We start from the raw sequence: 13,031 nt of genomic DNA on the forward strand, positions 1-13,031 counted from the left end.
TATTGTTGTGTAGGTGAGAGCAGCGTTAGTTTCTGCAGACCACACTGACTTCCTTTTAACAGCCCCGGAGCCCAATCTTTCCACTGAAAGCCCACTTCTCTATTCGGTTTGATGCCCCGTTCCTAAAACCTCCTTCAGCTTTGTTTGAGATAAAATCAAGATCAATTCAAAGTTCATGTCTGTGTTATGTTGTAGGTTTTTCATTTTTAGGTTTCATTTCAAGATAAACTTTTTTTAGGGGAAGCATGAACTGGGTTTTGTTGTGCTTCTGTGCTTAAAGTGTGAAATGGCTAAAGAGGAAATGAAAGCCACAAAACTAGCAAGTATTTTGAAAGCTAAGTTATGGAAAACACATAACAGAGATATAATAGAACTAAATAAACATAAATCTTTAAACCACAACTTTTGCTTTGTCTGTGTTGCCAATTGAAGAATGGGTGGGATGGAAGACGGATGATTCAGATTCATTTCAATCAAAAATAATTTAAATTACATAACTCTGACAGATGTGCTTTATTTTCTTTTGTTGCCAATGGTGATCTTCAAATTTGCAAATAAAATGTTATCCAAGGGTAATGTCTTTTATCAATCCATGTAGGAATAATTTAGACTGAGCTGGACAAATATATTTAGTGAATACTTTATATCAAACCCCCTTCCTAGAACAGCCACAAGCTGCCCAGTCATTCCTGCTCTAATGGGTGAGTCTCTATCCAAACTGCTAGTGAACAAAAAATAAGTTCTCTGTATGTTCCTAAACTTAACAGAAATAAAAATATCTTTGTAAAATATGTTGGTCTGACAGGTTATGACGTATTAAAAGGCATCAAGGAACTCTTTGTAATTCTTCTTCTTTTCACGTTTCTCTAGCTAACATGTAAAGACGTCCATACTTTACAAAAGTTGTTAAAACACAAAAGTTACGCATTTTAATTAGACCATATGTAAATCGAGTAATTGCGTCATTACGCAACTACCTGCTACTTTTAGAACAACCAATCGCTGCCCTCCTTACTGGGAAGTTGTCCGCAGCGCGAAGCGGCTTCATGGCGTCCTGCTGACAGGAGTCCGACCAGCTGACTGCGCTGCTATCTGTTACACAGCGATGAAAGCCCTGCTGGTTCTGACAGTTTAAGAACTGTTCCGAATTTAAAGTGACGGACTGAGAGGACCGGAAGAGAGCGGAAGGCACCGGAAGACGGAGCGATCCGAGGTGAACCTTAGCATTAGCTTGTTGTAGCTGTCAGTGCTAGCATTTAGCTCGCTTAGCTCGTTCCTGCCACTGACAGTCAGGAAGAGCAGGTTTTTATTTCCAGTCGTCGTAATAACAGTTAATATTCTTCTCAGTCAGATACTTTCTATAGAAAACCCAGGAATATCAGCTTTTATCTGGTCTGTTGGGAGTCCAGTCCGAACGGAACCTTTTATCATGAACACGTTGTTCTGAATCTTCTGGTTTTGGTCCAAGTGACACCACCATATATTTTTGACTTGGTTGAAATTTAAATATATTATTTTCTAAGAAAAACACTTAAAATCCAGGTGTTTACATTTTTTTGTGTTTTGTTTATATTTTCCTCCATTTTGTAATTTTAAAATAGAGATTTAATTCACTAGTGATCAAAATCTGAGTAAAATTAGTTTGTTAAAGATTGAATAAAGAATTAGGGACTTGTGCTTGAGGGTTAATCTTGTAAAAACGTTTTTATTTTTAGTTTGATTTAAAGTTCCTACCTCGAGGAAACTTGAAGCACATTGTAGCTTTTTGGGTTTTTATTTTATTTTGTAATTTAGTTGAATTTAAACTAAACTTAAGGACGAAAAGAAGCTGGAACCTTTAAAACTGAAGAAAACATAAAGACTGACTATGTATTTGCAGTTTTATACAGGCTGTGAAACCAGGTGAGCAGCAGGTGGGCGTGGCCTGTCAGTAGCAGGAATGCAGGTTGTTGTTTAGTGTCTCCACCTTTATGTCAGGTTCCTGCCTCTATTTTCACCTCCGGTTCTGTTTGAACAACTTGCTCCATGACCTGCAGCAGCTGCGTGTTGCTGCGGGCTGCAGTTTGTTTGTTGTGACTCTGCTGCTGTTTCTTTTTTTTTTTTTTTTTAAACAATGTACTCCCTGACCTCCACCTGAACCTCAGCTACTTTTGTGTCAGAAGGAATATTGTTTAGTTCTATTCATCAGCAGTCTGTGTGGTGCTACTGTGGCTTTCTCTTGATGTGGTCCAGTGGTGTCCATGTTACAGAAACATGATTATGTTTTGCTTTGATAAATTTGATTTTATTTGGGGTTTTTTCATCCTGGTAATCAGAAATGTGATTTTGTCCTTGGCCGTCAAACATCACTGCTGTAGTTTGATTACAAAAAACACCCAACTCCTATTTTGGCTGACCTCTACCAGGTCCTAGAGTCAGTAGTGTGGAAATAAACCTTGATCCAATGCAGCGTTACATTAACTTTAGGGGGTTTTGCTACTATGCTAGTTTCATGTTCAAACCATCTTTTCTGTCCATCATATTGGATCATATCCCCTACTCCAACATCTGTCTGTATATTTGGCCAGATGGTGATTTAAAGAGGAGTTCTGAAATAGTTGTAACAAACCAAAGTTCAAATAAACTGATTTATGATATCTGATATGTTGTTTTTTAGGATGGCAGGAGTGTTTGACATCGACCTGGAGACGGAGGACGGCAGCGACACAGAGGTGAGCAATGATTGGATCACGCACCGCCGTGATGTAACAAAGACAAGTAGTGACCTCTAACCTTTCACCTCCAGGAGGACGCGTGTGAGGTGACAGTTGTTGAACCTGACAGGTGAGTTCAGACGAAGCCCAGACAGATGTAGATGCTGCAGCGAGCTAATTTCTCCTGCTGTGATGTCATGGCAGCGGTCAGACGGAGGAGGTGGAGCTGACCAGTGAAAACGTGAACAGAGACAGCGAGAGAGTTGGACCGGACTGCTTCGAGCTCCTCACCGTTCTGGGCAAAGGGGCCTATGGCAAGGTGAGCCGTGCTCTGCTCATGGTGTCTGGTTTCACAACACGTCTGTCATGAAGTCATCAGTTCAACCACCTTTAAAAAAAGACTGAAACGGAGAGAGAACAGTTTTGGCGTTTTGGTAGCACAACATCTCAGTGAAGACTTGTAGAACCATGCTGCTTTAGGATGCACACCACCAGCCCGCTTCAGTCCGGTTTATTCCAGCTGCAGTCCGTTTGTCTAGAAGGTCGGGTTCGTTTGGGAAGGTGTGAATGCGTAATCAAACTCTGATGCCGACCAAACTCCGGTCCGCCTACTAGCCTCGGTCTGGGTTCTGTTGAAGTGACGTGGATTGGCAGACTGGTCTGTATATTTATCACTGAATCAGGAGTTTTGTGCTGAACTATTTTAACATTCTTTAACGTCCGTCTTTCTTTAAGGTTTTCCAAGTGAGGAAGGTTCAAGGTCCCCAAACAGGAAAGATATTCGCCATGAAGGTCCTGAAGAAGGTAAGTTGGTGCTGGACCTGGGCTGTCTCCATTGTTTATCTTCGGTTCAGATTTGGACAGAATTGTGTCAATAACGGGAAAGTTTGTGACATAAAACACAAACAGTTTTAGAGAAGTGAAAAAAATAGGATAAATTACTGAAGGGAGAAATGCTCTGAGTCAGAAAAATGAGATACAGGTGAGTGAGACGGTAAAAGAAGAGCGGTGCAGACAACTGACAGAGAAATGGTTCAAAACATGAAAAGTGGACAGTAAAAATGAACTATTTAATATTTAGACCTTTGTTTAAACATTTCCCTGACTCCTGCAGGCTAAGATCGTCCGTAACGCCAAAGACACGGCTCACACCCGAGCCGAGCGCGAGATCCTGGAGAAGGTCAGACACCCGTTCATCGTGGACCTGCTGTACGCCTTCCAGACGGGAGGAAAGCTCTACCTCATCCTGGAGTGTCTGAGCGGTAAGCTGGTGAAGCCTGATGATGATGGTGATGATGATGATGATGATGGTGAAGCCTGATGATGATGATGGTGATGATGATGGTAGTGACCTTCAGCTGTTCTCTGGGTCACCAGGAGGAGAACTGTTCATGCAGCTGGAGAAGGAGGGAATCTTTATGGAGGACACGGCCTGGTGAGATCTCTGTCTGCGTTGAGGTCAGAGAGCGTCGTCATGGCGATCCTTTCAGGTGACGGGGTTGAACTGTTTTCCAGCTTCTACCTGGGAGAGATCACGATGGCCCTGGGTCACCTGCACTCCAACGGGATCATCTACCGAGATCTGAAGCCTGAGAACATCATGCTGTGTCATCAAGGTGAGGCAGGCTGCACAGGTTAATATCCATAAGCAATAATCACATCCAGATGATTGTATTGATCTCTGCGTGGTCAGGGCACATCAAGCTGACTGATTTTGGCCTCAGTAAGGAGTCCATCCATGATGGAACCATCACACACACCTTCTGTGGCACCATCGAGTATATGTGGGTAACTGCACACACTCCACACAAAAACACCTGAACCTGAAGAACAGAAAAATTCAGAAAACATAATATTTGGTTGTTTAAAATGACTGAAAACACCAAGGGTCTGCTACTAACTGGTGGCTTTGGGTTTATGATCAAGTTCAAACTCACATTTCAGGATGTTTCCTCTTCACCAGGCAATCAGAGATGAAGGCAACTGGGCTGGACAGCATCTGCTAGCCACGGTAGCTAGTGACGCTCTGCACTGAGTCGTGTTAAAACCAGACCGTTCCAGTGGCTGGAATCTGTCACAGAATATCGTCTGAATATCTTATTGATTTCTATAAAATAAAGCTAAGGAAACTGCAGATGTTCTGATGTGTAAAATATTCTCCCTACATGTGAATCTATAAACAGTTTGGTTTCTTTCAAGACTAAATGAATTTTTCTTTATTAGACAGTTAAATTTGACATACTTTCCATTGTAGGAGACATATTTTGATAAATATTTTCTTATTTGATGATTGTTATGAATATTGTGACGTTCTATGAATGAATGAGGCAGTTAGTCCAGTCTTTGTCATCTATTGAAGTTTCTGAAACTACAGCTGCTGCAGAGCGCCACAGCAATACCAGAAATACCAGAAAAAACCCAAAATGATCACAGTGTCCATCACACAGAGACACACTGGACAGAACCGTTCACTCTCATACCTGAGGGAGATTTACAGACCACTTAACCCAACAGTCATGGTTCTGAACCGTGAGAGGAAGTCAGTGTACCCAGAGAGAACCTGCAGACTATGCAGAAAGACGCTAGGCTGGGATTCAAACCCAGGGCCTTGGTGCTGCCAGGCAGCAATGAGACCAACTGCACCACCTGCAGCCATCCACAAACACTGGTCTAAACACAAACCCAGGACTCGTATGTGTTTGAGCTTTTAGAGAAACTTTGGTTGTGCTGCAGGGCTCCAGAGATCCTCACCAGGTCGGGTCACAACCGAGCCGTGGACTGGTGGAGCCTCGGCGCGCTGATGCACGACATGCTGACTGGATCGGTAAGCTGAGAGAAGAAGCATGGAAACAGTGAATCAGTCCCACCTGCTGTGTCAAAGTCTTATTTTTATGTTTTTATAGTTTCTTCTGATTCCTGTTGCTAAGCAGCGTCTCTCTGAAATGTTTCCATTTAGCCTCCGTTCACAGCTGAGAACAGGAAGAAGACCATCGACAAGATCCTGAAGTGTAAAGTCAGTCTTCCTCCGTACATCACGTTCGAAGCCAAAGACATGATCAAAAAGGTCTCACACACACACACACCACACACTCACACACACACACACCCCCACACGCCATTTAAAAATACACACCCTGTGATTTGACATTGGTTTTAATGCCAAAGTGAATACATTCAAACATAGAGCCCATAAAGTGAAAAAAAAGATAATTTTTTTACAATAATCAATCAATTATTGGACTTTTTAAAATTATTTCTCTGTTATATTTGGTTATTTACCAAAATGCTATCAATGTTTCCAGATTTCTGCTCCCTAATCTCCTTCAGAAAGAGAAACCTGCTCATGTTGTAACTATGAAAAATACATTTATTCCACATCCAGTCCTCAGTTTGATCCACTCAGCCTGGAGCGGTTTTTCATATTTCTGTTTACAGTAATTAGAAGTTATTGTTGAACCAGGAATGTGTTTATTGTTGCCACAAAGCAACATGAAAACAAAACTCAGATGTTATGAATCATGTCAGATTTCAGCACATGTAAGCTGTGTGTTTAAGATGAACATGAAAACTGAGATATTAAATTAATATATCTTAATATGTCTAATCTATCTAATATATCTTAATATATAATATATCTTTAATATATCTCTATATAATAAAAATGCTAATATATTAGCATTTTTTAGGTTTAAAATGCTAAATGACAGAAAAATAAGTTAGAATGATGTGGAGAAAAATGGACTTATTCACATTTGAGTTTAAATAAAAGATCATCATGAACTGAACAGGTCATGAACTGAACAGGTCATTTAAACAAAATGCTTCTGCTTTATGCAGAAACACAGAGTTTAACATTTAGGCTCCAGTTGCAGCTCTACTCTGTATAGCTATCCTTTATTCACTACTGACTGATTCTAGCTTGATACAGATACTTGATACTGAGGCTCATTGTGAGAAACTGATGCAACGCTGCCACCTGCTGGCAGAACTGAATCCTGCAGCGTTACAGGTTTAAAATGCTAAATGACAGAAAAATAAGTTAGAATGATGTGGAAAATCATTGTGAAGTAATTAATACACCCTCCCTCACACACACACACACACACCCACACACACACAGAGCTATTATAAGACAGAGTCTAAGCATGTGGCAGTCAGATGAAGTTACAGCGACACACGGCACTAAACAAAGTTATTTCCCAAGTTTGATGAGTTTTTTTAAAGACAAGCTGCAGAAATCATTAAAAGTTTCTCTGTTGAATTTTTTTCCAGCTGCTGAAGAAGAATCCGGCTCAGAGACTCGGCTCTGGGAAAGACGACGCCGCTGATATCCAGGTAGCCGCTGCAGGTCGTGTTGGATCAGAAATGTCCTCTGCTGTCCCACTCTGGGGACGTTCAGGTGTAACAGCAGCATCTGGATGAAGGTTCACACAAAACATCCAAAATCTTCAAAATATAGATGAAAAAGAACAAAAATAAGATCAACAATATACTGTACAAGATCACAACATGAAAAAATACTGTGCAGTTATCAGAAATACAAATATCATGCTTTTTTATTTTAGTGTACATAATGTTCATGTGTACTGCACATCAAGGAGTGCAGTTCAGAAACACCAGCAGCAGGGCTGTAAACATGTTGGGTTTGTTGGGAGCAGTGAAGGTTCTGGAGTCTGACAGCTGCTGGCAGGAAGGATCTGAGTTAACGCTCCTTAATGCACCTTCATGGCAGCTTCAGGCCTGGGCTGGGAATCGGGTCAGGAGACGCAGAACAACTGGATCCTGGATCCAAGCGGCTTCCTCCTCATAGAGGCTGGAGTTTAAAAAGTTTAAAAGGTTTCTGTTCCTCCTCTGTCCGTTCAGAACCGATTCTGCTTCTGAAAATGTTGCTTTTGTTTGTTTTTGTAGACTTTTAATTCAGATCTGCTGTTTTCTCCGTTAACTGTCAGATTTTGCTGTGTGAATCCTGGATGCTGTTTCAGTGTTTCTGAACTTCCAGCATCTTGTTTTTACCAACAGTGGAAATGTTGATTTAAAGGTTGAACGAAGTGTGGCAGCATCGTTAACTTTCCCTGGCTTCTTTCCTGTTTCTTTGCAGAAACATCCGTTCTTCAGACACATCAGCTGGGAGGAGCTGCTGAACAAGCGAGTGGACCCACCGTACAAACCGCAACTGGTTGGTCTTCTTCTATGGTTGCTCTGACTTTCAGTGGCTTCTTTCTCCTCTTTCCACACATTTGAAGCGTGTTCTGCTGTAACCGAGCGTCTCCATTCCCTCCTGTCAGCACTCTGAGGAAGACGTCAGCCAGTTTGACACCAGGTTCACCAGACAGACGCCGGTGGACAGTCCGGACGACACCAGGCTGAGCCACAGCGCCGAGCTCGCCTTCGCCGTCAGTCCATCAGCCTCCATATTCTGGAACGTTTTTCTTTTTTTCTTTCAGCTGTTTTAGTTTTCATTTCCTCCGGCAGGGGTTCTCCTTCGTGGCGCCGTCGGTCCTCGAGAGTCTGAAGGAAGGATTCTCGTTTGAGCCGCGATCGCGTCACGTCCGCCGCCACAACAGCAGCCCGCGCACCCCCATCAGGTAGGAAGTGGTACTGCAGCGCACAGCGGCTGCTAAAGTATTCATCTGCTTCATGTTGTACCATTTTATTACTTCTGAAAATCTAAATGTTTCTGTTTTAATGTCAAAAATGAAAACTGATTTCAACAAATTAATTAAATACAAATATAAAATATGAATTGGGTGGATTTAATTAACATCCCAGAAAACATTATCAGTGTTCAATTTAATAATGTCCACTATAGCATCTCTTTCACAATTTCCTTTAATAAAAAAAAAATTAAGTTGCAGAGTTTGTAATTCTTTAATTTGTGTAAAATTAAGGCCTTAAAATGTCTAAAGTTCCTTTTAAAAACCAAGTTGGCCTTTAATGTGTTAGTCACATTAAAAGCACTATTTAATCTAGTAAAGTCTTTGTATTTTTTTCTCTCAGGATGTTTCTGTTAGACAAACATTTCAGTCTCACTGAGACTTGACAGGCTAATGCTAACTAGCTGCTAACATGCCTTTACTAGTTACCAGGCTAGCTAGCTTCTTTCATCTGTCCTGGGTAAGTGGAAATTTATTGCCTTTAATCTGGACGACATTCATACATTTCTGTGGAGAAATGGGTCTTAAATCCATCCATGGCGTTCTTAAAAAGTCTTAAATTCCAGTTTTCTACTGATTTTTGTGGAAACTGGTGAATAAACGGGTCATCACAATAAAGTCATACAACTTAACTTCGTATAAAGATTTTGATTTCCATCTCAACTTGAAAAAGTCATTTGAATCTTTATTTCAACAGCTACATTTTGTTTGAAGAAATATTTTTTTAAAGTTTGTCTGCCTTACTAAAGTCGAGGGATGAAGGAAATCCTTGGGTTGGTTAGAAGACATTATTTCTGTTTTCTTCTCCTCAGTCCTCTGAAGTTCTCTCCGGCCGGGCCCTTTAAGTCCAGCATGGACGGGGAAGCGGACCTGTTCTCCCCCACGTCTCCGCCCGCCGCTCCGCCTCCCGGCCCGCTGGAGAACGGCGCGGCGAGTCGGCCCATCAAGACGCCTTCCAGGAACAAGAAGAAGAAGGAGCATCGCAGATGAGGCCCAGGAAAACCAGAGGGATTCTGTCTGCTCCATGGATCATCGTCTGTCGGCTCATTTCTTCAGGTTTCCTTTAAAGCTCTGAAGAAACCAAACGCTAAATCCTGTAGACTGAGGCTCCGCTGTACAGGAACTCCTTCTAAATCTAATTAAAGGAGAAGAAGGCATTGATTTTCCTTTAGCAGCTTCCCTGCGTGTTTATGGGGTCGAGTTGGGATTTGTGATGGATGGACTGGAAACTGTGTAGTTTAATTACAGAGACAGGAAGCTCTGATTTAAGGTTTTCCAGTAATGAGTCTGTCAGAGGTCGACAGGAAGTTAAACTTTAACCCTTCTGTTCTTTTAGTGGCTTTTATTTATTTCTGCATGTAAAAAGAAAACGTGATGACATCAGTCTGCCTGTTGGTTCTGTTGAGAACATTTAACCAATCAGAGCAGACTGGGCCTTAAAGAGACAGGAGCTAAAAACTCAATAGGAAAAACAATCACTGTCTTCAGCTTTGAAATGATGAGTTTGTAAATTATAACACAGATTCTTTAATGACTGTATACAGAAATCTGCTGAATGATCCACGCGGCAGGATGTCATGTTTGTCTTTTCTTTTTTCTCTGGATCTTCATGTCTGTTGCCAAACTTGTTCTGATTGGACCGATGGACCGATGGACCGGTCCTATCAGAAACCAAACCGTTGATCTCACAGAAGCTGTTACTACAACGTTAAACCGCGTTGGTGACGGATCAGAGGTGTTTAGTTCCCCTTCAGTCCAACCAGCAGGGAATCACTCAGGAAGCTCCTCTAAACGGGAATCAGGACGATCCGGATGATCAGGGACAGTCTGGTTCTGGTCCGAATATTTCCTGTTTTATCAAAAATATTTTCTTCAAAGTTTGTATCTTTTTCTTAGCATTTGGCAGAACTTCCCTTTAAACGGACTTGGGTCGAAGGTTTTGGGTTTCCTTCCACAAGCCTCTCAGAGAAGTTTGCTGGAAATTTGAGCCGTTCCTCCCAACAGAACCGGTGGAACCGGGTCGGATCCGCCCAAACGTTGTCCTGAAGTTTGGTCTGCTGAGTTTTCTTGCGTTAGGAAGACGGTCTGAGCATCAACCTCCTCAGTCATGTTGCTTCAATGTTTCAAAATGACTCTGTTTACTTTGTGAAGCGCACCGGTTCCTCCTGCAGCCAAAGGTCCAGTTTTCACTCCATCAAACTTCACCAGCCTGAGGGAACTCTGGTTCTGGTTCCGCTTGGACTGGTGGCTTCTTCCTCTCTGAGCGGCTTTTCAGCCCAGGGGTTTGCTTCACACCGAGTCTCCTCCAGGTCTTTAACTGGACCCGTTTCATACCAGAACCTGTTGGTCTGTGGGAGACAGAACCGGTCCTCACCGGATCAGAACCATGGCTGACCACAGAACCGTCTGAACTCTTCTTTTATCTTGACTGATTTCTTATTTTTTTGTAAATTGGTCATGATGTCACACTAGGAAGCGGTTTGTTCAAAGTGCTGTTTACCTCAGGTGATGTGAATGAACCAATCATTGGCTTATAAAGCTGTGACATCATCAGCTGGCCTTGCCTTAGTGCACAGGTATCAAACTCCAGGCCTCCAGTCGCTGTCCTGCAGGTTTCAGATGAGCCACAGGTACAAAACACTGGAATGAAACGGCGTAATTACCTGCTCCTGTGTAGGTCAGTTCTCCAGGACCAGGACCAGAACCAGAACCTGGAACAGGACCAGGACCTGGACCCAGAGTCTTAATGACCTGATTATTCTGTCCAGGTGGTTCAGCAGAGGAACATCTAAACGTTGCAGGACAGCGGGCCTCCAGGCCTGGAGTTTGAAACCTGTTTTTTAAAGGGACAGTAATCTGTAGGTGTATGTAAATTTCTGACTTCAAACAAAGTAAAATTAATCTGGATTTGATCAAATTGAAATGGTCATTTTAACCAAAAAATAAAATAAAATTCAGGGTCATTTAATGTCAGACAGTGAAGAAAAATCATTTAGGTGCAGATGAAGAGGTTTTCTTTTGTTTTGGCAAATTTCAGGAGGCATTTGCAGCCTAAAATATTTCAAGCATTAAAAATGCATTAAGTATTTATTTTAATGTTGACATTTTTCTCTTCTTATTTTTCAAAATTCTGAATAATTTTAAGCTCTTCCTCTGAGTGAATCCATGAACTGATATTATTTATGTAAATGAATTTATGTAAAACTGAATTCTGTTTGCAGCAGCGGTAAAAAGCCGGTGCCAGTTCTGATCCGGCCTGGTTTTAGTTCTGGTCACAGAACTGAAACCAGTTTGAACCAGTTAAAACTCTTCAGATTTCCTGGGATGTTTTATCAGAGTTGAAATGGCAGAACAGCTTTCGCTCTATCGCTGTGAAGTGGAAAGTTTTTCGGCTGAACAGCTGCTCTGAATTTATCGATTAAACGTCAATAAGATAAAATCCGCCAGCAGGCTGAGAAACTTTTCACTATTTAATGTTTTTGTTCCTCCAGGATCAGTTAATAACCTCAGAGTGACGACAGGCTCATAAACTGTCCAGGCCCACCGCCCAACTTTAAATAAATCCAGTTTTCTGTTGTTAATTCAGACTGAAAATCGATCAAACATAACCACAGGAATTAAAACTGATATTTAAACTTTTTTTTTTTGCAGTTCCATCTTTAGATATTTTCAGGGTTTTGAAACGTGTGAGCTTCCATTTGGTTTTAATTTAGTTTTTTAAAGTTGTTTTCTTGTCTGCAGTGTTTGGATCAGCCTCATAACCTCTGACTGGGTCACGTCAGAAAATGATTTAGTTAATTGGGTTTTGTTTATTTATTTACATAATTAATTGTTACTATGAAGAGGTTTTGTCGTGGTGACAAAGGAATAATGCACCTCTGGAATTGTACAGATCTGTAAACACTAAAGAACAAAAGGTTTATATTTGGGATCGTTTTCTGGTTCCTCTAACTGATGAATGTTGTGAATAAATCTGATTTTCTGGGACGTTGAGACGATCAGTCATTCAGTGCACAGAAAGCAGCTGGCGACAGTGGGCAAAGGCTCCTACGCAGCAGGATTTGTGCATTAGTTTTAGGTCATTGTGCAGAGACACAATGCTCACAACTATGGGTTTGTAAAGTTACAGTCAAAAATTTATAGCAATTTAAGGCATTTAGCTTTTAGAGGAAAAAATGGGGTTAATTTGAGTCATAATTCATTCATATGTCAGATTGAAACTATATTTAGTTCAGTCACTAAATAAAAAGCTGAAACGACTAAATGCAGAGAAATACTCTATGGAGAGAAACAAAATCAGAAAACAGTTAACAGTTGAAATAACAGCAAATAATGCAAGTTGGCGAGTAGTAGAAGAAGAAAGCGAGGGGAAGGGGTCAGTTTGTCTTCCTGTAGAACTTAAGGAATAAAACTTCAGAACCAGGCAGAACCAGGGAGATCCGTCTGCCCGGACCATAAAATCAGAACCTTTTTTTCTCCCCTCCAGTGTCCCTTATGTTAAAGTTGGCTGACAGGAAAGGAGGGAAGACATGCGGCAAATGTTGCCAGGTCCAGGAATCGAACCTGCGACGGCTGCATCGAGGACTCAAGGCCTCCAAACCACAGCATGCCCAGTCAGAACTTTTTCATCCGAGTTTTGGTCAGGAAACTTCCCGGATCCGAACCCAGTTAGAAGCAAATGACT

At 41.5% G+C, this 13,031-nt stretch overlaps 1 protein-coding gene across 1 annotated transcript; it reads left to right on the plus strand.

Annotated features, from left to right (window-relative positions):
* Positions 1–1,004: 1,004 nt before the first annotated feature.
* On the plus strand, positions 1,005–12,334 carry LOC114144881 (ribosomal protein S6 kinase beta-2-like). The gene is made up of 16 exons (XM_028018109.1): positions 1,005–1,213; positions 2,657–2,711; positions 2,786–2,823; positions 2,898–3,012; positions 3,429–3,497; positions 3,808–3,955; positions 4,071–4,128; positions 4,209–4,309; positions 4,387–4,477; positions 5,427–5,517; positions 5,650–5,757; positions 6,966–7,028; positions 7,792–7,869; positions 7,979–8,086; positions 8,166–8,278; positions 9,160–12,334. The coding sequence occupies exons 2-16, from the start codon at positions 2,658–2,660 to the stop codon at positions 9,335–9,337; spliced, it is 1,413 nt and encodes a 470-aa protein (XP_027873910.1). The 5' UTR covers positions 1,005–1,213; position 2,657; the 3' UTR covers positions 9,338–12,334.
* Positions 12,335–13,031: the final 697 nt, after the last annotated feature.

The sequence above is a fragment of the Xiphophorus couchianus genome, chromosome 5 (genome assembly GCF_001444195.1).
Source record: "Xiphophorus couchianus chromosome 5, X_couchianus-1.0, whole genome shotgun sequence".
Taxonomy (NCBI): Eukaryota; Metazoa; Chordata; class Actinopteri; order Cyprinodontiformes; family Poeciliidae; genus Xiphophorus; species Xiphophorus couchianus.

Excerpts from the sequence above, each read along its gene's own strand:
- LOC114144881 (XM_028018109.1), top strand. The coding sequence starts at position 2,658 with ATGGCAGGAGTGTTTGACATCGACCTGGAGACGGAGGACGGCAGCGAC. Across the intron at positions 2,824-2,897 it reads ACAGTTGTTGAACCTGACAG|CGGTCAGACGGAGGAGGTGG; the intron begins GTGAGTTCAGAC and ends ATGTCATGGCAG. Across the intron at positions 4,478-5,426 it reads TGTGGCACCATCGAGTATAT|GGCTCCAGAGATCCTCACCA; the intron begins GTGGGTAACTGC and ends GTTGTGCTGCAG.